Source organism: Vipera berus (assembly GCF_964194415.1).
Source record: "Vipera berus genome assembly, chromosome: 2".
In the NCBI taxonomy this organism is placed as follows: Eukaryota; Metazoa; Chordata; class Lepidosauria; order Squamata; family Viperidae; genus Vipera; species Vipera berus.
The window spans coordinates 154,986,138-155,010,877 of record NC_138203.1 but is presented as its reverse complement, the minus strand read 5'-3'; the positions used below and the strand labels follow the sequence as shown (position 1 = coordinate 155,010,877).

General features: G+C 42.4%; 1 protein-coding gene across 1 annotated transcript in view; it reads left to right on the top strand.

Moving 5' to 3' along the window:
• Window positions 1–21,071, top strand: part of PRKCA (protein kinase C alpha) — a 255,726-nt gene extending 234,655 nt beyond the window's left edge. The window contains exons 13-17 of the mRNA XM_081319564.1: window positions 687–825; window positions 12,955–13,035; window positions 17,613–17,720; window positions 18,401–18,541; window positions 20,704–21,071. Of these exons, the coding sequence (XP_081175690.1) occupies window positions 687–825; window positions 12,955–13,035; window positions 17,613–17,720; window positions 18,401–18,541; window positions 20,704–20,868 (634 nt within the window). The 3' untranslated portion in view covers window positions 20,869–21,071. The remainder of the gene's footprint in view (window positions 1–686; window positions 826–12,954; window positions 13,036–17,612; window positions 17,721–18,400; window positions 18,542–20,703) is intronic.
• Window positions 21,072–24,740: the final 3,669 nt, after the last annotated feature.

The following is a 24,740-nucleotide window of genomic DNA, read 5'->3' as shown; positions in this document are numbered from 1 at the left end:
CAATCAAGTTAGATTTGAGTTGTATTTTATACATTTAAATAAAATATCATCACAAGAGATGCAGAAGTGAAATACTCAAAAGCAGCAGCCTTGCAGATAAAATGAACAATAGCAAAATGAAGGCAATTTATCTTCATGGACTAGTATGCTTGACCATGAAGTAAATTTTATGGACGTTTGGACCCCAAAGCCTGTCTATTCAATCTGACTTCACTGAAGGACTTGCCCAATATATCTCAATAGGAGGAGAGAGTGGTATGTGTTTAAGACATACCATACAAGAGAATATATGTAGCTCAGGGTTGAACTCTGGAGTCCTTGGTGCTCTATGAGCTTGGCTGTTTTCATGCAGACATTTCATTACCCAACTAAGTAACATAATTATGAGTGAGTGTGGGGTTTGGTCCCTGTTTATTCACAGTATAGTACAGGGGTATTTAAGAGACACAGTTTGATTTGTATAGTTATATAAGCAACACGGTGGCAACATGCTCCATTGTGCCCCCCAATCATTTCCCTTGGCACCTATAAATAAATTGTCTATAAGCCTTCTCAGTAGATATCAGGTTTGCAAAGGAAAACACGGTCTTTGTGCTACCCTAACTCTAAGTTATTTCTTGCAATGAGACTGCCACAAGCATTTCTGACGACTGATGTTTAACTTTCTTAATTGTGATTTTTCATAGAGATCTGAAATTAGATAATGTAATGTTAGATTCTGAAGGACATATTAAGATTGCAGACTTTGGCATGTGCAAGGAGAATATGAGCGATGCAGTGACAACAAGGACCTTCTGTGGGACTCCAGATTATATTGCACCAGAGGTATTTGTTGTTTGAGATATTATGTATCATGCCCATAATTCTTCCAGAAGATAATATACTTTTGAACAATCAATCAGTGCTAGATTTTCTGACACAATTGTTTTATTTGAAGAAGGAAATGAGAAAGATGATAAATGTTGATAAACTTACTCAGGTTTCCTGCTGCTCTCCAGTTAGTAAGGAAAAATGATGGGGAAGTGGATAAAACGACTATCACTCTACATTATCTCTTAAGCTCATTCTTACATAACTCTATAGGTGTCTCTGGGCGTAGGTGGGGGATAAAGTTGGTGGCACTTTATGAGGAAATCTGTACTGTGATATTGCAGTTCAAGCCTCTGGCTTACATGCTTGTGTGTAACATAAGGATGCATTAAAATATGAAAGGCTACAGTTTGCATCATGATGAAATGATGCACATTTCATCACTTTTTTCTCATCACTCTTTGTACTTAATGCTTATGTCCAGGTTTGTGACAAAGGAAATATTTAACCATAATGACTATAGATAGAACAGAATAGCTATTGCTCAGAATTGAACTGTGAGGTCTTTGGTGCTCTCTGGGCTTGGTTGTTTTCTTGCAGACATTTCATTGCCCAACTAGGTAACTTCCTTCTAGCACTGATGTTTTTACCTAGCTGGCTAATGAAATGCCTGCAAAAAAACCAACCAGGCTCAAAGAGCACCAAGTGACTAAGATCCCAGGGTGAAATCTGACCTCATCTCATTGTATCTTGAATTAGTGTTAGCCAGGACTGGTTCATTTTTTAGAAGGAAGAAAATCCATATCATGATTCATTTTAAATGCATCATTATATTGCTATAATGCTTCCAATATTGTGAAGCCAAAAAATGGAAAATCCTTTTTCTTTCATCTTAGGTTTTCATTCTGGTTTCTCTTTATAACTAAAAAGAGAATAAACCATTTTTCCAGTGGCTCATATTTTGAAATAATGTTCTTGAAATTAGTGTCTTGACTAGCACCCATTGTTCCCTTTTATGAATTAGTTACTGCTATTTTGCATTTGTGTATTTCAAATTAAAATATAAATGAAAATTCACTTAAAATGTGCAAACTATCGTATTTGTAAAGCCTTTTTGGAGTCTCAAAAAAGAGAGGAGCTTACTATATTAAATTGTGATATTCTGCCTGTTGTGTATTAACGTTTAAAGAAACACCTAAGCATACAGTCACTACCAGTATGCATTTGAAATGTAACCGTTTTGGTGGGAGTCAATTATGGTGGGAGATTTAGGTTCAATCTGATTGGTTGGCTGTTTACTCAGAAAGGTATATAAAGAGTGCAAGTACCCCCTAACCTCCCAGTACAGTCACTTCCCCCCAATAAAGATCTGCCATGCTGTACTCATCGTCTCGGCGTCCTTCCTGCTTCCCAGAACCCAATACATAATAGTGACGACGAGGATGGGATCCTGCTTCACCATAAGAGCTGAAAGTCACTAGGGGACGGCAACGCTTGCTGGAGGAAAGAGGCATCTTCCCCCCCCCCCACGATAACCAACTAGCCACCACGCTAGCGGCCACATCAGTGGAGCAGGATTCACAGAAGCCGGACGCAGAGATGACACAGATCGGTCAGCTCCGAGAATTTGACATCTGTCACCCTGAACGGTGGGACTCTCATCTGGGACAGGTTGAAATTTTCCTCCGGGCAAACCGGATCACAGAAGATGGCCTGAAAGAGGCGACCCTGCTCTGCATAAGCGGGCCTGCCATTTACGACTTGGCCGTAAGCCTGTGCTCGCCGACGCCAATTGGATCCGTCTCATTCCAAGACCTCTCCGAGAAGCTGAACGGGCATTTCAAGCCATGAATGTCCAAGCTGGCCTGGCGGTTCCAGTTCGTCCAGAGGGTCCAACTGCCGGGCGAATCAGCGTTGGAGTTCATCGCGGCCTTGCAACAGGCCACCCACCTCTGCAAGTTCACCAATCTGGACGAGAGGCTATGCGACCGGTTCGTGTTTGGCCTACGCGACAAGTGCCTGCAACAGAAGTTGTTCGCAAGGCCCAACTTAACCCTCCAAGATGCTCAGGACGAGATCTTGGCCAACGAGGCGGCTGGCAGCGCGGGGCAAGCGGTCCAGACCCCCCAGCCCAGGAGGATCCATCCACCTCGAAGATGCTGCATACGGCGGGAGCGGAGAAGCAGAGGAGACTGGCATTGACCAGGATCGGAGGAGGCTGGGACAACGAGGAAGCCGGGAGAACCAGTGGAAGGCAATTCCCTTCCCGAAATGCGCAAGCTGCGGCAGAGACCACGCACGGACAAACTGCAAGTTCCGATCGGCCACGTGTCAGGCCTGCAGAAAATCAGGCCACATCGCAGCGGTCTGCTGTAGCCGTTTCCGAGAGGGCCTCCATGAGCTACAGCTGGAGGACGCGTCGCAGAAAGGTACTGGGGCTCAGAAACCGACCAGCATTGGATTTTTCAAAAGTCGGAGGGCCATCTGCCAAACCGGGGCCCGACGGCCACTTAAACCCAAAATTAAATTGGACGTCCATTTACAGGGCATTCCTTGTAAAATGGAGCTTGACTCTGGCTCTGCAGTCTCAGTCATATTGTATGAGACTTTTAAACTTATTTGCGGCTGGAGCAAACAGCAGGTCAAATTGAGGTCCTCAAACATCCTCACCGATTTCCAAAACGCCCTAGTAAAAATCAAGGGGGAGGCCACCCTTTCAGTGCGTTTTAAAAAGTTCCAAGGGCACTTGGATATTATTGTGGTTGAGGGCCAGAGAACCAGTCTAGTCGGGCTAGACTGGTTTGAGGCACTAGGCATAGGGATCTCAGGTATCTATAGGACCCAGGGTAGCAGCATCGAATCCGTCTGCAAAGAATTTGCAGATGTATTCGATAACAAGCTAGGCAGGTACACCGGGCCCCCCATCTCTTTTAAACTAAACCCCAGCCTCCCCATTAGGATTAAACCCCGGCGAGTCCCCTTCGCGCTTAAACAAGATAGAAGGGGAATTAGACAAACTAGTCGAACAGGGAGTCCTACAGCCAGTAGAAGGGGGAGAGTGGGAGACCCCTATAGTCACCCCTCTCAAATCTAATGGGGAGGTCAGAGTCTGCGTCAACTATAAATGTACATTAAATCGGGCCCTTAACCAGCACGCTTACCCGGTTCCAAGGCGGTGCCATCTTTGCGAAGCTGGATCTCGCGCAGGCGTACCAGCAGCTGCCGGTTACCAGGGAGATGGCAGAAGCACAAACAATAGTAACACACAAGGGAGCCTTCAAGGTTAACCGTCTGCAGTTTGGTGTCAGTGTAGCACCAGGCATCTTCCAGGAGGTAATGGAGCGGACTCTCAAGGGCATTTAAAGGGTATGTCTTTATTTTGATGACGTCCTCATTGCAGGGGACACAGAGAAAGTACTGGCTGAAAGACTGAGGGCAGTGTTAAGCAGATTACGTGCTGCAGGTCTCAAATTAAAAAGGAACAAATGCAGCATTGGGGTGGCATCCACTGAGTTTTTGGGGTTTAAAATAGATGCCAGTGGGATCCACCCTGCAGAATCCAAATTGAGGGCAATTAAGATGGCCCCCACTCCCAAGAATAAGGCTGAACTGCAAGCCTTCCTTGGGCTGCTCAACTTCTACCATTCCTTCTTACCCCACAAGGCAGCAATAGCTGAGCCTTTGCACAGGCTCCTGGATAAGAAAGCTGCATGGAGCTGGACCAATGTCCACGAAAAAAGCTTCCAATCCTTAAAGGCCCTACTTTCAAGCAGGTCTACAGTTACCCACTTCATAGAAGCAAAGCCCATCTGCATTGCTTGCGATGCTTCACCCTATGGAGTGGGCGCAGTACTAGAGGAAAACGGGGAACAGGTGCCCATCACATACTGCTCCAGAACCTTGTCAGGGGCAGAGAGGAACTATGCCCAGATAGACAAGGAGGCCCTGGCAATAGTGGCTGGGGTCAAGAAATTCCACAACTACCTTTATGATAGGGAATTTACTATATTCACAGATCATAAGCCTCTATTAGGGTTATTCACCACGGACAAACAACCCCCCAAAATTCTCTCCCCAAGGATGCTCAGGTGGTCAATATTCTTATCAACATACACCTTTAAGCTGGTTCACAAACCAGGGAAAGAAATGGGCCATGCGGATGGGTTCAGTAGGCTACCCCTGAATAACACAGAGCCTGATCCGGTGCCTGATGCACAAATACTGACAATCCAAGAGCTACCGGAATGCCCTCTCCATGCTAAGGACATAGCAACTGAGACTGCATCAGATAAAATCCTGAGCAGGGTCCAGTCTTGGGTATTCACAGGGTGGCAAGATAAGAGTCCAGGTCCGGAATACCAGGCTTATTTCATAAGAAGACATGACATGTCTGCCCATAAGGGATGCCTGTTGTGGGGTAGTAGGGTCATCATACCAGACACACTGAGGGATAGAGTCCTGAAATCCTTACATGAGGGGCATCCTGGTATAGTGTGAATGAAGGCGTTAGCTAGGAGTTACCTTTGGTGGCCAGGGCTAGGTAAGGCAATAGAAGGGCAGGTACATGGGTGTTACATTTGTCAAAGGTCCAGACCTGAGATGCCCCAAGCGCCTGTCCACAAATGGGAGGCCACACACACACCCTGGTCCAGGGTCCACATAGACTACGCAGGCCCATTCCAGGGACAGCTCTTCCTATTAGCGGTAGATAGCCACTCCAAATGGTTGGAAGTAGTGCCAGTCCCCAATATGACCATGGCCAGAACAATCCAAGTGCTCAGGGGATTTTTTGCCACACATGGTCTGCCTGATGTTTTGGCATCGGATAATGGGGCTCAATTTACCGCTGCTGAATTTCAGGCCTTCATGACAGCGAATTTGATTAGACACGTCACATCCGCGCCCTTCCACCCATCGACTAATGGACAAGCTGAACGCATGGTGAGAACAACCAAGGATGCACTCAGGCGCATCATCGTCAGTGACTGGCATCACAGGTTGGCGGACTTCCTATTATCCCAACACACCACACCATGCACAGCAATGGGGAAGAGCCTGGCGGAACTCCGTTGGGACAGATGCCTTATCACCAAACTGGACAGACTCCAACCCAACAGAGTGGCTTCTGAGGCTGCTCAACCCAAACCCCCAAGGGGACTACAACCTGGTGACTTGATTTGGGCCAGGAAGTACGGTCCGGGACATTTATGGATTCCGGGGGTGGTGGTTGACAAAACCGGTCCCCTATCTTACATAGTAGGGGTGGAGGGGGGTTGACAGTTTTTTTTAATCCCATTTATATCCCGCCCTTCTCCGAAGACTCAGGGCGGCTTACAATTTTAAGCACAAACCAATGTGCTTAGCAATAGCCTTCATTCTATGTATATGCCTGCTTATTAGGGCTTTCGCCGCCCCCCCCAAGCGGCATTATTACAAAGTCAGCTTATTGCCCCCAACAATCTGGGTCCTCATTTTACCTACCTCGGAAGGATGGAAGGCTGAGTCAACCTTGAGCCTCGTGGGATGCGAACCTGCACTAATTGCAGGCAGCTGGTGTTACTTAAGGAGGCATTAGCCTACTGCTCCACCAAGTTTAGACTGCATATAGACCAGTTACGAAAAAGAGTTCCAGAACGGTCACTAAGCGACCTAGGGAAAAATTGCCCCTCACTGAGTGCTCAAGCTGGCACACAAGCTAGCTCACATCCCCCCTACTAGAGCCACCAACAAACAATTGAGTTCGAGCCTGAGGAGGACCACAATGGCACAGAACTGCATCAGGAGACTCCTGATCATTCGGATCAGCAACCCTTCAATGATCGCTGTGCTAACTCTCCCACAGGGTCTGACTCTCGGGTGGGCCTACCAGAAACGGTCAGCCAGAGCCTCCCTAATGACTCTCCAGTTCAAGAGAACTTGGACTTCCAGGGCACGCCTAGCAAATTGTTAGATCAACAGGGGAGAGAACCCCTAAGACGTTCATCACGGCCCCCCCCCCACTTACCTCGCTGACTATATAGTCAATGAAGTGGAAGTGTAAATATGTTTTGCATAAGTTATATTGTTTAATCCTTAAAAGGGGAAGGGGTGTTGTGTATTAACGTTTAAAGAAACACCTAAGCATTGTATTTTATTTATTTATTTATTTTAATTCCATTTATATCCCGCCCTTCTCCGAAGACTCAGGGCGGCTTACAAGCTTAGCAGTAGACTGTCACTACCAGTATGCATTTGAAATGTAACCGTTTTGGCAGGAGTCAATTATGGCGGGAGATTTAGGTTCAATCTGATTGGTTGGCTGTTTACTCAGAAAGGTATATAAAGAGTGCAAGTACCCCCTAACCTCCCAGTACAGTCACTTCCCCCCAATAAAGATCTGCCATGCTGTACTCATCGTCTCGGCGTCCTTCCTGCTTCCCAGAACCCAATACATAATACTGCCATTCTGGATTTTTATTTCTTCTTTCGTAATGAGCATTTTAGTAATATTTTTGATAAAACTCAGAAAATGATTTCCTCAGTACACCTATAAATTTCCACTGAAACCTTGTGCCTCAAATGAGCATTTTATCAAAACTACATTGTGGAAAAATCCCTCGTCTACTCCTTATACAGTACAGGTAGCCTTTGATTGTTGTTGTTAGTTGCGAAGTCGTGTCCGACCCATCGCGACCCTATGGACAACGTTCCTCCAGGCTTTCCTGTCCTCTACCATCTTCTGGAGTCCATTTAAGCTCACGCCTACTGCTTCAGTAACTTCATCCAGCCACCTCATTCTCTGTCGTCCCCTTCTTCTATTGCCCTCAATCTTTCCCAGCATTAGGCTCTTCTCCAGTGAGTCCTTCCTTCTCATTAGGTGGCCAAAGTATGAGTTTTAGCTTCAGGATCTGGCCTTCTAAAGAGCAGTCAGGGTTGATCTCCTCTAGGACTGACCGGTTTGATCGCCTTGCAGTCCAAGGGACTCGCGGGAGTCTTCTCCAGCACCAGAGTTCAAAGGCCTCAATTCTTTGGCGCTCAGCCTTTCTTATGGTCCAACTTTCACTGCCATACATTGCAACTGGGAAGACCATAGCCTTGACTATATGCACTTTTGTTGACAGGGTGATGTCTCTGCTTTTTAGTGTGCTGTCTAGATTTGCCATGGCTTTCCTCCCGAGGAGCAAGCGTCTTTTAATTTCTTGGCTACAGTCCCCATCTGCAGTGATCTTGGAGCCCAGGAAAATAAAATCTGTCACTACCTCCATTTCTTCCCCATCTATTTGCCAGGAATTGAGAGGGCCGGATGCCATGATCTTGGTTTTCTTAATGTTTGATGTGCAACCACAATTGAGCCCAACCTTTCAGTTGTTAAGCGAGACAGTTGTTATATGAGTTTTGCCCCATTTTATGATCTTCTGTACCACAGTTGTTAAGTGAATTGCTGCAGTTAAGTTAGCAACATGGTTATTAAGTGAATCTGGCTTCCCCATTGACTTTGCTTGTCAGATGGTCGCAAAAGGTGATCACATGACATCCCCCCCAGACACTGCAACCATAATAAATATGAATCAATCGCTAAACAGCCGAATTTTGATCACATGACCATGGGGGAGGGTCATAATTGACTTTTTTCAGTACTGTTGTAACTTCAAATAGTCACTAAATGAATGGTTGTATATCGAGGACTACCTGTAATGAATTTGCTTGTTTGTTTATTTTACAACACTTATAATCCACCCTGGTCCCAAAGGGTTTGGGGAGGCATTCATAACCAAAACAAAAGGAAACAAATAAGCAAGGACATACATAATAGTGAAGAAGAGAATAATGCCAGACAAATCCAGGACTCTTGCAGCAAATCTACTCCCTCAAGTTTAATTGGCTAGGCCAGTTCAGGAAATCTGTTTTCCTTAAAACAATTAAGCTTAAATACCACCAGATATAGTATTTTATAGTATAAAAACATCCATGATTTCGGGCTTCCGGATGGCAAGGCGACGCCGGAGGCAGCCATTTCTTGGCTGTCAGTCTCGCGGCTCTGTAGAGCTGCCGAAAACAGCGTCGATCAGCTGTTCGGTGGCTCGGAAGCCCCCACCTCGGGAGAAGAGGAGGGGGTGAGCGTCCAGGTAGGGGTAGAGCTCTCCGGGGCCGCCAGAACTTAGAGTTTTGGCGGCGGAAGGATTGAGCCCCCCCGAAGCCTGGGCATGCTCCGGACTGCGAGGCGCCTCTGCTCCGGGTTTTTTGGAGCAGAACAGGGCGTTCGCAACCATCCCTGCTAGCAAGGAAGAGCTTTTGAGAACGAGGACGCAGGCAGAGCGATGCAGGAGATTTTGGTGAAGATGATGTTTTGATCTCTAACTCAATGGACTTTGCTGAATCTGTAAGTGAAAGTGCGTAGTTAACAATAGAGGGTGAAAATGGCGGCTATATCTTCTAAAGTTCCTGCCCTGAGGCAGCAGTCTTCGGTGAAAACTTCATTGTCCTCTGCATCTGAATCTGTATCAGCTTTTACAGCAAAAGATTTGCAGAATCTGTTGCAAGAGACTATGGAAAAGCAAATGCAGCAATTTGTTGAGATAATGGAGAAAATGTTGGAGGAGAAGTTTACAGAGAAATTAAAAGAAATGAGAGCAGACATCACATCTGCAATACAAAGCATGGTTAAAAGTATTGAGATTTTGGATGAAAGAGTGGAAGATCTTGCTCAAAATGATATTAGATTGGAAGCCAAAATGACAGAAACTGAAAATGTAATAGAGAAAATGGATTATGATTTGATTTCGACACAGTATTCTCAGATGGAGTTTGCTTTAAGAATCAGAGGCTTAATAGAAAATCCTAAGGAAAATTTGGAGAAACTGGTTTCTGAGGCTTTGGAAGGGGTGTTGAAGCGACCAGCAGATGAAATAATGCAAGATATAGATAAAATCTTCCGTGTTAATTCGTGGATCGCAAGACAAAGGAAACTACCCAGAGATGTGGTGGTTTATTTTACAAAGAGAATGATTAGAAATGAAGTTATCCAGGCCTCCTACAATATTGATTTTCTAATTGCTGAGCAAAAAGTTCTGATTTTAAAAGAGATCCCTGCAAAGATTTTAAGAAAAAGGAAGGAATTTGCTTTTTTGACACAAGAATTGAGACAACGTGATATTAAGTTTAGATGGCAAATACCAGTGGGTATGGTGGTGACCTATGAAGGTACGAGGTACTGTTTTACTACGGAGATTCAGGCACGTGATTTCTACAGTAATGTTTTAAAAGCAGTCCCCATACCATCTTTGGAATCTACAAAGAAAAAAGGTGTGAGAGAGTCTCAACGTTCCAGAGAGAACCCGCAAGTTGCTGAAGGGTTAACGCAGACAGATGTGAAAGATACAGGAGTGGGTCAAATTTCATTATCACTGGAGAAGGCCAGAAATTGGAAGAGGCGTGCTACTTCTGGACGAATGAATCAAGCCTGAAGATTTAGTCACATAATTGTAAGAGACAATAATGTAATAAGGATTATGGGAATTGGAATTGCTAGAAGGACTAAATATTTGGGGATATATTTTCTACCCTTATAAAATAATTATGTAATATTTCATGTTGCTTTAGTTCTAAGATGATTATAAAAAGTTAATTGGGAAGATTTGTAGTAGTGTTTATTGATATTCTGTAGGTTATGATTTGTTATTTGGATGAAAAATTTCAAGCTTTTAGTTGGATAGAAGAATAGTTTTATAAAATTGATATAAATTGTTTTCTTTGTGATTGAAGTTAATTTGTAATATTTTTATGGGTAATATTGGAATAGGTAATAGAATATAAGAATATAAGAATGATGTGATTATATAAAAATTTCTTAAGTTTGGAAAGTAATCTATGGTATTTTAAGTTGTATAACACATTAGGATAATGTGAATTTAAAGCTTAGTTGGAATGAGGAATTTGTTGTTGTTAGTTGCGAAGTCGTGTCCGACCCATCGCGACCCTATGGACAATGTTCCTCCAGGCCTTCCTGTCCTCTACCATCTTCAGGAGTCCATTTAAGCTCACGCCTACTGCTTCAGTGACTCCATCCAGCCACCTCATTCTGTGTCGTCCCCTTCTTCTCTTGCCCTCAATCTTTCCCAGCATTAGGCTCTTCTCCAGTGAGTCCTTCCTTCTCATTAGGTGGCCAAAGTATTTGAGTTTTAGCTTCAGGATCTGGCCTTCTAAAGAGCAGTCAGGGTTGATCTCCTCTAGGACTGACCGGTTTGATCACCTTGCAGTCCAAGGAACTCGCAGGAGTCTTCTCCAGCACCATAGTTCAAAGGCTTCAATTCTTTGGCGCTCAGCCTTTCTTATGGTCCAGCTTTCACTGCCATACATTGCAACTGGGAAGACCATAGCCTTGACTATACGCACTTTTGTTGACAGGGTGATGTCTCTGCTTTTTAGTGTGCTGTCTAGATTTGCCATGGCTTTCCTCCTGAGGAGCAAGCGTCTTTTAATTTCTTGGCTACAGTCCCCATCTGCAGTGATCTTGGAGCCCAGGAAAATAAAATCTGTCACTACCTCCATTTCTTCCCCATCTATTTGCCAGGAATTGAGAGGGCCGGATGCCATGATCTTGGTTTTCTTAATGTTTAGTTTCAACCCAAGTTTTGCACTCTCCTTCTTCACTCGTAACAAGAGGCTCTTTAGTTCCTCTTCACTTTCTGCCATTAGAGTGGTATCATCTGCATATCTTAGGTTGTTGATGTTTCTTCCGTCAATCTTAATTCCAACTTTTGATTCATCTAGCCCTGCCATTCTCATGATGTGCTCTGCATATAAGTTAAATAGGCAAGGCGACAGTATACAGCCTTGCCGGACTCCTTTCCCAATTTTGAACCAATCAGTGGTTCCGTGTCCAGTTCTCACTGTTGCTTCTTCGCCCGCATATAGGTTTCTCAAGAGACAAATAAGATGGTCTGGTATGCCCATCTCTTTAAGGACTTGCCACAGTTTGTTATGATCCACACAATCAAAGGCTTTAGCATAGTCAATGAAGCAGAAGTAGATGTTTTTCTGGAACTCTCTAGCTTTCTCCATGATCCAGCGTATGTTAGCAATTTGATCTCTAGTTCCTCTGCCTCTTCGAAATCCTGCCTGTACTTCTGGTAGTTCTCGATCCACATACTGCTGGAGTCTAGCTTGTAGAATTTTAAGCATAACTTTACTAGCATGAGAAATGAGTGCAATGGTGCGATAGTTTGAACATTCTTTGGCACTGCCTTTCTTTGGAATTGGAATGTAAACTGATCTTTTCCAATCCTTTCCAAATTTGCTGGCAAATTGAGTGTAGCACTTTTTACTGCATCGTCTTTTAAGATTTTGAATAGCTCAGCTGGAATACTGTCACCTCCACTAGCTTTGTTGTTGCTCAGCTTTTCTAAGGCCCACCTCACTTCACATTCTAGGATGTCTGGCTCGAGGTCAGTGACCACCTCATTGTTTTAGACAATTGATATAAATTGATTTATTTGAGATTGTTTTTATTGGGTATCAGATTGGAAGGTATTATTTTGTATTTGAATAATCATTGATATGATATATATATGTATGTTTGGAATTTACCTATATGAGTTAAAGTTTGATAGTTTGAATAGCTTAGGATTGTTTGCGTAAGTTAGATCATGATTGCTTGTATTTTTATACCCTGTGTTTTGGTATTAGATTGGAAAGTATTATTTTGTATTTGTATAATTATTGATATGATATATATATATATATGTTTGGAGTTTTCTTATATGAGTTAAAGTTCAGTAGTTTAAATAGTTTAGGATTGTTTGCGTAAGTTAGATTATGATTGTCTGTATTTTTATACCCTGTATTTTGCTTTGGGAAGCCGGGGGGGGGAGGGGAAAGGGAGGGAGGGGTTGGGGAGGGGGAAGAGGGTGGGGGGGAGGGGGTTGGGAGGGGTTTTTTTTCTTTTTTGGTTTGTTAAAGATAAAATGTATTGTAAAACTTTTTAATAAAAAAAAATATATATCCATGATTTCGGTATCGACCATTAAAGAAAGGTTCACTTTAATGCACACTGCTATTAGTATAGTTGTTGTTTTTTATAGTGGTATACTTAGATTTATGTTGTATCTTTTTCAAAAACAGATATTTTCAAGATACATTACTAAATCTTTTTATTGGAATTAACAGATTATTGCCTATCAACCATATGGGAAGTCAGTGGACTGGTGGGCCTATGGAGTACTTTTATATGAGATGCTGGCTGGTCAGGTAAGAATGGCTAGGTCCATTTCATGATGTAAGCTTTAAACAATTAAATGAGTTAGGAATGAAAGACAAAATAAGACACATTAAAAATAAAGGTTAACAGCTAAATTTCAAGTTAACAGACCAATTGAATATTCTCTGGAAATTAAAACTGCAAGATATCAGTGATACCATGCAAACAATGGCTATGTCCATGCATCGTCTAAATAATATTTTGTCTTAAAATATGATGTTGAACAAGCCAGTTTTGAAGATCAGGTGTCTCCAAACTTGACAGTTTTAAGACTTGTGGATTTCTGCTGGCTGGGGAATTCTGGGAATTAAAATCCACAAGACTTTAAAGTTGCCAAGTTTGGAGACCTCTGTTGTAGATGAACCAGATAAATAATGTTTAATTTGTTGACCAATTCCTGCCTTGTTTTCCCTTTTTTAAGCTACTTTTTGTCTTGCAACTCTTCAGATTAAGGATCATGCAGACAAAAGCCAGAAATCCAACTATATTACTTTATTCATATATGGTTCTCAAATTATATTTTCAAATATTGTCCAATACTGAAGTATGATTTATTCTTATAAGCCACACATTAGCACATCAAGCATTAATTAAAAATAAACCAGCCATATTATTTATTTATTTATTATTTATTTATTAAATTTTTATACCGCCCTTCTCCCGAAGGACTCAGGGCGGTGTACAGGGCAATAAATATCAAAATATAAATACAAAAGTTAAAAAAGATTAAATAATTATGCTCAATATAATACAATAATTAAAACTATGTTAAAACCAAATCCAAACCCCAAACCCATCAGACCAGGCCGGATTGTTCAAATAGATAGGTTTTTAGATCGCGTCGGAAGGAGCGAAGGTCGGGGGCCATCCAGAGCTCAACCGGTAAACGGTTCCATAGGTCTGGCGCACCCACAGACAACGCCCTCCCCCTGGGGGCCACCAATCGACATTCTCTGATCGGAGGCACCCTGAGGAGGCCCACTCTGTGGGAGCGCACTGGACGGAGGGAGGTTGACGCCGGCAGCAGGTGCTGCTGTAGGTAATCCGGACCCATGCCATGTAGGGCTTTATAGGTCATTACCAGCACCTTGAATCTCACCCGGAGGGCAACTGGCAGCCAATGCAGCTCACGGAGCAGAGGTGTAACATGGGAGTATCGGGAGACCCCAACACCACTCGCGCGGCTGCATTCTGCACCAGTTGAAGCCTCCAAGTGGTCCTCAAGGGCAGCCTTATGTAGAGAGCGTTGCAGTAGTCCAAACGAGAGGTCACGAGCGCATGAGTGACTGTATGCAAGGCATCCCGGTCTAGATAGGGCCACAACTGGCGCACCAGGCGAACCTGGGTGAAGGCCCCCCTAGTCACAGCTCCTATATGATCTAAGGAGAGCTGTGAATCTAGGAGGACCCCCAAGTTGTGAGCCCGATCTACGGGGGGTAATAACTCACCCCCCATAGTAAGAGATGGAATAATCTGCATTTCCCGAGATGCCAGCACGCACAGCCACTCAGTCTTGTCAGGGTTGAGCTGAAGCCTGTTCCTCCCCATCCAGACCCGGACCGCCTCCAGGCAACGGGACATCACGTCGAGGGCATCACTGGGGTGGTTTGGGGTTGAAATAAAAAGTTGGGTATCATCAGCATACTGATGATAACCAACTCCAAAACCACGAATGATCTCACCCAGAGGCTTCATATAGATGTTGAACAGGAGAGGCGAGAGGACCGATCCCTGAGGAACTCCACAAACGAGAGGCCTCAAGGTCGACCTCTGCCCCCCTGCCAACACCGACTGCGAACGCCCCAGAAGGTAGGAGGAGAACCACTGAAGAACTGTGCCTCCCACTCCCAACCCCCTGAGACGCCGCAGCAAGATACCATGGTCGATGGTATCAAAAGCCGCTGAGAGGTCTAACAGGACTAGGACAGAGGAACAACCCCTGTCCCGAGCCCACCAGAGATCATTCACCAGCGCGACCAATGCCGTCTCCATGCTGTACCTGGGCCTGAAACCTGATTGGTACAGGTCCAGATAATCAGCTTCCTCCAAGAAGAAAGGGAGCTGATGCGCCACCACGCTCTCAACAACCTTCGCGAGAAAGCGAAGGTTGGAGACCGGATGAAAGCTATTTAATACAGCTGGGTCCAGGGCAGGCTTCTTGAGGAGGGGTCTCACCACCGCCTGCTTCAAGGCGGCGGGAAAACTACCCTCACCCAAAGAAGCAGTTATCACTGCCTGGAACCAGCCTCATGTCCCATCCCGGGCTGCATAAACCAGCCAGGAGGGGCACGGGTCCAATAAACACGTGGTGGAGCTCAGCTTCCCCATGATCCTGTCCACATCTTCAGGAGTCACAGGATCAAACTCCTCCCAGATAATATCGACAAGACTGCCCTCGTCCTCATCGTCAGACTCTGCCCAGTCGGAGTCCAAACCGGTCTGAATCCGAGCGATTTTGTCTGACAGATGTTGACTAAACTCCTCGGCATGACCCTGCAAGGGCTCCTCCCTCACCTCCTGATTAAGGAGGGAGCGGGTCACCCTAAACAGGGCGGCCGGGCAATTATCTGCGGACGCGATGAGGGCGGCAAAGTAATTAGACCTTGCTGTCCTCATCGCCGCGAGATAAGATCTCGTAAAAGACCTTAGTCGCAACCGGTCAGATTCAGATCGGCTGGATCTCCAACAGCTCTCTAGGCCCCGTCTCCGACGCTTCATCTCCCGGAGCTCCATGGAAAACCATGGAGCCCATTGGGATCTGCACCGGGTCAAGGGCCGCATGGGTACAACTCGGTCGAGTGCCTCCATGGCTGCCTTTTCCCAGGCTTCCACTAGGGCATCGGCCGAGCTGTGAGCAAAGGAGGCAGGTGGGGACCCAAGCGCCGCCTGGAACCGCTCAGGGTCCATTAAGCGCCTAGGGCAGAACCATCTCATTGGTTCAACAACTCCACGACGGGGAGTGGCAAAACGGAAGACCAACCGCAGGAGGTGATGATCGGTCCATGACAGGGGCATGACAATTGGGGAACCCCCACCCAGATCATCTAACCACCGTCCAGATAGAAAAACCAAATCGAGCGTGTGACACCCCCCCATGAGTTGGACCCTGAATAACTTGCATCAGGTCCATGGCCGTCATGGAAACCATGAACTCCCGAGCTAACTCAGATGATCCCCCCAGGGATGGTAGATTAAAGTCACCCAAAACCATAAGTTTGGGGAACTCAATCACCAATCCTGAGAGGATGTCGAGAAGCTCAGGCAGGGCTGCTGCTGCGCGACTAGGCGAAAGGTACACCAGCAGCAAGCCTAACTGAGCTCTAGGGCCACATCTCAGGAGGAGGGACTCACACCCGACTATTTGGACAACGGTGGCCTCCCGCGGACATAAGGTCTCCCTCACGACTACCGCCACTCCTCCGCCCCTACCCTGAGCCCAAGGCTGGTGCAGCACCCGGAAACCCGATGGACAAAGATCAACCAGAGGGACACCGCCCTCTGGGCCCAACCAGGTCTCCGTAATGCAAGCCAGGTCCGCATGCTCCTCCTCAATCAAATCACGTATAAGAGGAGCCTTGTTAGCTACGGACCTGGCATTGAAATACACGAGCCTGAGCTCAGGTGGCTGCTCATCCTCGCTCCCAGAACCATGGGCCGAAACCAGAGGGTCGGAGCGCATCACCGCTTGGAGACAGCGGGGACGCACTCCCGAATATTGATACGACCCTCTGTTCGCATGCCTGCTGCCATTCCCTACCGCCGTGGGAATAGACAAACCCACACCCCGCTCCGGGGCCCCGGAGGCACCCAACCCAAGCCTCGTCACGGCGCGATCAATCCCGGGCCTGGTCTGAGAAACGGTTGGTTATTAGTTGCAAACTGTCTACCAGTAGAAGAATCAATGATAGGCTTCATTTGTGGAGGATAAGGCTCTCTATAATTTTTAAAATTTTCAAAGATAATAGAAGAAGTGGACTTTGAGGGAGCTTAAAATAAGGTTAGGATCATACAGAAAAATACAATACTCTGATTAATTGAAAATCTTTTAGAGCTTGATCATAACCTGCTCTTTGAATTATAACCCAAAACAAACAATGTTTCAATTGCTTTCCCTTCATATAGTTATCGCATAGTCAACAGCTCCTTTTAAAAACTTGAACAGCTTCTTTAGATTGAGATTGAGAGGGTCAGAACACAGCATTGTTGTGACACTGGATTCCAAAACTCCAGGTAACGTCATCCAGGGATCCTAGAGGCTAAGCAGCTGGGAGACCATCATTTCCCAACAGTCAGGGCATCTGATATGAGGCCAACACACTTGGAGGGACCACCAACCTAAAGCTTTGAAATAGCATAAAACATTGTCTCTTCCATTCCCACCACCAAAAAGGAATGGTTCTGTCCTACAACTCAACAGGATGTTATCCATCCTTCCCCCAAACTCCCAGCTTCTTCAGTTAGCTTGGTCAAAGGGTAGTCTGAGGCAGCAGGAAATCTGCTTTTGAATAAATGCTCAGGGTAGGCATTCAACTTTGAATGTCCTGTCAACTTTGCTTTCTTTGAACAGCCTCCATTTGATGGGGAGGATGAAGATGAACTCTTTCAGTCAATAATGGAACATAATGTTTCCTATCCCAAGGCAATGTCCAAAGAAGCTGTGTCAATCTGCAAAGGGGTAAGGTTCTATTGTTCATTCTCTTGATCACTGTAGTCTAGTTACATTCCTCTTTTCCTTGTTGCTACAATAATTGAAGCTCATGTTTTTAGAATAAATTTTAAAAAATTAAAAAAAATCATTCAAAAATTTAAAAAATACACTTTCTCAACCTTTTTTGTGGTCAGTTGGTTTTTTTTAAATTTAAATATAGATTTTAAAAAAATGCTACCTATTTAATTCTTGATGGAGGAGGAAAATTGTTTTTGTATCTAAGAAGGACATCTATTTTTGTATAACAGTGGGAAGAAAAAAAATCTATAAACATATATCTTAGTAAGTACTTTTTCCAGCTACCATTATCTAATCAAATGAACATTTTTAAGGGATAGTAGTGAGTATTACTTTAGTAATTCTGGGTTCAAAAATATATCTGTTCTTTTTTCAAATCTCTCTTTCTCTCTCTCTTTTTTTTTGCTTGTTGACATTAACAAAAATTGAATTTCTACCATAGTGGAAAAATCTGCCTTTCATCTATATTTAGACAAAACAGCAACCAGTTTGGAATTTAGGAATACAGCGAATGATAGACATTTAGGATGAACAGTAGCAGATATTAAGGAAAAGATTACTTGATTGACTGTGTGCTGCTAGTCTCCTTCTGAAAAATCTCATTGTAACTTTATATGTTTGGTTTCCAGTTAATGACTAAACACCCTGCCAAACGTCTCGGCTGTGGGCCCGAAGGAGAGAGAGACATTAGGGAACATGCCTTCTTTAGGAGAATTGACTGGGACAGACTGGAAAACAGAGACATCCAGCCTCCATTCAAACCGAAAGTGGTAAATAAGATGGACAGTAATGTTTCTTTCAGCATTTGGTGTTTATGGTCTGATAACAAAAGCCAAGTTTTATTTTATTTAGATATTTCTCTATCAGTCAGAAAGCTGTGGTAAAATCAGGGGACAATGGGTGTGTAAAATTCTTATCAGAAAAAAAGAATAACAGAGTTGAAAAGGACCTTGGAGATTTTGTAGTCCAAACCCCTGCTCAAACAGGAGACCCTATACCACTTCAGACAAATGGTGGTCCAATGTCTTCTTAAAAACCTCCATTGTGGACCATCCACAATTTCCTGAGGCAAATCATTCCTCTGATTAATTGTTCTCACTGTCAGGAAATTTCTTCTTAGTTCTAGGTTGGTTCTCTCCTTGATTAGTTTCCATCCATTGCTTCTTGTTTTGCCTTCAAGTGCTTTGGAAAATAGGTTGACATCCCCCTTTCTTGTGGAAGCCCCTTAGATATTGGAACACTACTATTGCATCGGATTAATACTTAACTGTACATTGGCCCTTTCTAGAGCTAAGATTATTCTTTAATATACTCTTTTAAGCATGGAGTGGGGATATATTCCATATCAGTGGAATTAATGGGTTCCTTCTAATCCATTTGTATGCAGTCATCCTTTTTTTTAATTTCCTGAGTTAGGTCGTCTTGAAGTCATTATCCTAAAAGACCTGTCTTATTGGATTCCCAGATGACTGGAAGTGTAAGAGGAAACTTCATAGTTCAGAAAGTGTATTTTGGGTGATGTTTCCCACTTTCTCAAAAATCTGTCACTGTTAAATGGTAGCTCTTGGATTCATTTTTGACTTTCCCAGTAGTTATTCTTTTTCTGTTGAAATATATATGATTTAACATGTCAAAAAAAATCCCACATGGACGTAAAGTGCCAGTAGTAATATATTTCTAAGATTAAGTAGCACTTGTACTTTTGAAGAGTTTGATTGAATTATTTTTCATACAATCACTAGGTACTTAAGGCTGTTTTTTCTGCTTCAGTGTGGGCAACAGAGAAGATCTTGAATTACATTTTGTACCAAGACGGGCTTTTAAAAATGTTGGGAGGAGATGTAATACCATTTTTTTAAAAATGGAACAGAATAAACTGGGGATGTGAAAGAAGTAATCTGTAAAGAATTTATTTTTAGTACGTGGGCTGGAATTCAACCATAATTCCCATCACGTTAAAACCTTTTCTGATTGCTATGAAGTAGTTTGCCCTTTCAAAACACAACAACAAAAAAATCCATAGTATGTATTGTTCGAACCATTTTTCAGTTGATTGCTGCAACCAGAAATTAAGAGTGTGCTTTTGGCAGAAAAATGAACGTGTTCATGGCAAAACTCCCTGCAAGACAGCTGTGAGCAACAGCAGTTACCATTTTATGTATATTTCCCCACCAAAAGGGGAATATATTAGAGCAAGAATGATCTGGGGGAAGGGCATAGTATGTAAATCTCCCCACACAGATCAGTAACATGAAACAGAAAGTCTGTGAAATTAATTTTTAAAGGATTTTAAAATTATGGCATTGCATCTTTTTAATACAGTGAGATTGGATTTAACCTAAATGATAATACATCTTGAAGCATTTCTGTTGAAGTTATTTTCCTCTGTGAAGAGCCTAACCAATCAGGAGACATTTCTACCACCCATTTCATTTCATCACACTTTGTTTAATATACCACCCCAGTCTGTATAGACTTCCCATGGTTCACCAGGCTGAAATGTTTCTGACTGGTAACAGTATTCCCAAATATGTAATAATTGGAATGCAGAAATTCTACAATATAAATGTTTGGGCACATAACTAGGTCCTAGATGTACATTCAAATAAAGATGTATAATTTGAAATAAAAATATTGCATATGAAGTCTAAATATGATCACCGTTGTTGGACCAGGCAGCCTAGTCAACACAAGAATTCTTGTTTTTCATATTCCCGGGCACCAGGTTTAGTTTTCATCCACCTGTATGTAATACCCAAGACAGTTCTGACTTTTAGTATCAAGAATATTATTATAGCCCTTTCATTCAAGGCCAAAAAATGTGCTTCCCTTCTCTGATCCTCAGAGTACGTTAGAGTTTTTAAGTAATCTATCATCTGTTTACTTAACGTTGCTTTCCAATTTGTAAATCTCTCTCTTTTTTTAATTGCAGTGTGGCAAGGGCGCTGAAAACTTCGACAAATTCTTTACCAGAGGACAACCAGTATTAACGCCACCTGATCAGCTGGTCATTTCTAACATAGACCAAACAGATTTTGAGGGGTTCTCCTATGTCAACCCGCAGTTTGTACATCCCATGTTGCAGTGTGAAGTATGAAAACAATAGACTCAGGAAAGCCAAACCCACCCACCCCCGCCCCCAGTGGGAAATTTCCCTTAGTCCTGGAGTTTTTAGACCTTTGCCTTGTTGATTCCATTTGGGTCTGGGAATTGTAGGGGTAAGGAGGAAGGGAAGATGCCGAGGAACATGTGGACATAGAAGATCACCCAGTGTATTTATCTAGGAACCACTGATGCTTATAGATTACTGCTAACCTTTGTCATTTTTATAACTTTGACTATTTTTCTCTATCTCCTGTACCTCTGAAAACTTCTTCTGAAACAGTTAATTATGAATCTGAGACTATCATGTGGGGTTAAGGAAAAAAGAGATGAAAATGTAAGTTGACTAAAAAATAAGGGGCTGGGACTGGGGGTGGGGGATGGAATAAAGGGAAATCCAGAAAATTTTCTTCAATATTACAGTTGGCCAGTCTATGATAAAACAAATATATGAACAAACAAGGCCCATAAGAGCTTTTAAAATTACTTGATCACTATAGAGGTTTCATATAGGTTTTCAATATAAAGTTTTCAGTATAAAATAAAAATTATGTGCATAGGATGAATACTAACTAGAGCCTCTGATGAACTAGCTCCAAGGTAAAACTGCATAATACTGATATATGTATTATTTTTAATCTCCATGAGATTATATTATGATCCAGGGTGCCAATTTGCTATTTAATTTACATCACTAGTCAAGTTTATTATAAAGCCAGTTTTAATATTTTATCCTAAATATTTCTTAACTGGGCTCGAAGCTAATCTACACAACCCTAACTCTTCAACTTATATTTATTTATTTAGTAAACTGCATGAATAAAATATAAAAAGTGTACAGTAAATTAATAGAGATGTAGAATTCAGAGTCAAGCCTGAAATCATTAAGGAATGTTTCTAAAAAATATATTCAGATTTTAACAGATTGGTTTAGAATAACGTGGAATCACAGAAATCAAAGTGAAAACCTAACATGGAATAAGTTTTCTTCAACTGCTGTTGAATACATTTTTGAATATGCATCATGCAATGAATTTTGCATGTTTAATGAACAGCATTAAGTGAATCCATATTATGAGTAATTATATCACCTGTGATACACATAATACATATTTTAATAAGACACAGCTGTGCCATATGAGGGAAAGTTCTTTGGGAGGAACCTTTTAGCTACAGCTTAATGTTCAATTACAATTTTGATTTATTTGGGATTTTTAAAGTTCCGCACCTTGTTGATAGATTAGGGAAGTCTGTGCTCTTCTGTGCTGATCTTTATGTAGTTCTACTGCTAAATCATCTTAAATTGCCATGAGACTTTGAGCACAGTGAACACAATGCACATGCATGTGCAAAGTTTACCCACCTCCCAGCTAGTATGAGGAGCTGCTGGTGCATGCCAGGCCAATTCCCCCCCCCCCCATTTCTTTCGGAAGAACTTGCAACATGTCCCTAAATCAATTATTTGATCTCAAGCCATTTAAAAAGCAGTATGAGGGCTATGTAAGAACTTGAGCAGGAAATTTGGAGAACAACCATATATACCTGTGCTTTTATTATTATTATTATGAGGCTTTCTTTCAAGAGGTTACTGGGCACTTACTGCATATCTATTACTTTGAAGCAGGAAAGCAATATATTCGAGCTATAATCAGATGCTTCATAGAATTTTACTCCCCTGCTTATAAATTAGTTCATTTCCTCCCCTCCTCACATATCCCCCCCCTGGTATTTTACTAGAATTTAACCCATTTTAAAGATCATTAAATAGTGGACCTGTAATTCTTTTGCATGTACATGTGATAGGCTTCCTCTTGTAATGTTTTCCCTCTTAATTTCTGTACATTTAGCTGGCAATATATGTGGATGTAAGTTCCTGGACAGCCCATCTGCTTCTCAGTTTGGCCACACAAAAATGCATTCCCAAAATGAAAAATATTCCACAAAATTTAGTAGAAAAGGTTCCCAATTGTATTTGAAGATTATTTTTTCATACCAGCTTAAAATGTGAGAAAATCCTCTTTAGTAAGCTCTTGCTTTCCTGAACATATTCATTTTCTCCAAGCATCTGTGCAAGGGTCATTTTATGCTTACCTTTTTGCCTTTCGTATGTGAATCTTTAGCATAGAAAAACATGCACAAGAAGCTACATGTGAACAGAATACACATAGAGACATACTTTTCAGCATGTTCAGGATTTATTAGGAAAGTTTTTTTTTTAATACAGGCCGTCAGAAGGGTTGCAATCATGACAAAATAAGCCAGGTCCTCACACATGATAGCATGTATTTTCCTCTACGTCTGTGTGATCCTAAACCTAAACCTAAGCCCCAAATAAACCCCATATAAGCTGTGAAACCAAGTGTAGTCATGAGCTGCCTGGGAAAATTGAGGATGCTAGTTTCAGATGCCATGTGGTGAACCGCCTATGATCATTCTGTGAGATAGGCAGCCATACAAATTCAATAAATAATTAATAAATAAAATAACAAGAGCACTGCCATCTCACCAAACAAGTAATGGGATTTTTTTGCATGCGATAGTTAACAGTTTTTTTGTGCAGCTTTGTGCTGCACCTTGTAAAAATTATTCCTGTCATTGGCACACTTCTTATTCCAGTTCTTATACCCTGTGTTCCAAATAGATACAAAAAAATAAATAGGCTTGCAAAAATGCACTGTATCTCTAGTTCAGCTGAGAATCAATCAAGCAGCCGTGCCCTTGGTGAAAACCATAGTATCAACAAATATCTTAAAGCAGGAGATATGCATGTTGTTAAGTGGATGTAATATTGGAAGTTGTAGCAGCCTGTAAGAGCTCTGCAGATTTAGCTGTTGTTTAATAGTATAAATATATTTAAATATAAGAAATATTAATATTTATACTTACAATGCAATAGTATAAATATTTTTTAAAAACATGACCAATATACAGAAAGCAGTCATTAAACATAAAAAGATTGAACATATTAGATAAAATGTAATTGACATCTATTTTTCTTTGCCTATTTTTCATCACATTGCCAGTTTTATAAAAAGTTGTGCACATTTTGCTTTTTTAAGTGTATAATTTCATTAGGCTGGGCCAGAGTCTAATGGAAAACTCTGGGGCACAGATCCATCACCAGCCCATATATGGGCATTTATTTATTTTTTAATCCCATTTATATCCCGCCCTTCTCCGAAGACTCAGGGCGGCTTACAATTTAAGCACAAACCAATGTGCTTAGCAATAGCCTTCATTCTATGTATATGCCTGCTTATTAGGGCTTTCCCCCCCCCCCCAAGCGGCATTCTTACAAAGTCAGCTTATTGCCCCCAACAATCTGGGTCCTCATTTTACCTACCTCGGAAGGATGGAAGGCTGAGTCAACCTTGAGCCTGGTGGGATGCGAACCTGCACTAATTGCAGGCAGCTGGTGTTACTTGAGGCATTAGCCCACTGCTCCACCAAGGCTCTTATTTAAAGTTTCATTTTATTCAAACACACTTTAACTTATTGGAGAGATGCATCTATCATGGTAATAATATTTGGGGAAACACAAATGAAAAATTACCATGAACACCCTAAGTAGAAAACTTTTGTTTCAAGAAACTAAGGATTTTGTTTGTAGGAAAGCCTAGGTTGCTTCAAACTCTTTTAGTGGATTGCTTTGTATGTAAAGCAATACAATTATTAATAAGTGCCAACATTCTATGTAACATTTCCACAGTGAAAGAAACAAAATGCCAAATTTCTCTTGTGTAAAATCTGATATTTGAGCAATTTTATTCAAGTCTGGGATATTTCAGTATCTTTACCAAAAAAGAGATACTAACTATGACATAGGATGTAGACTCTCAGAACCTGGAGTTTAGATTTGCAACCACT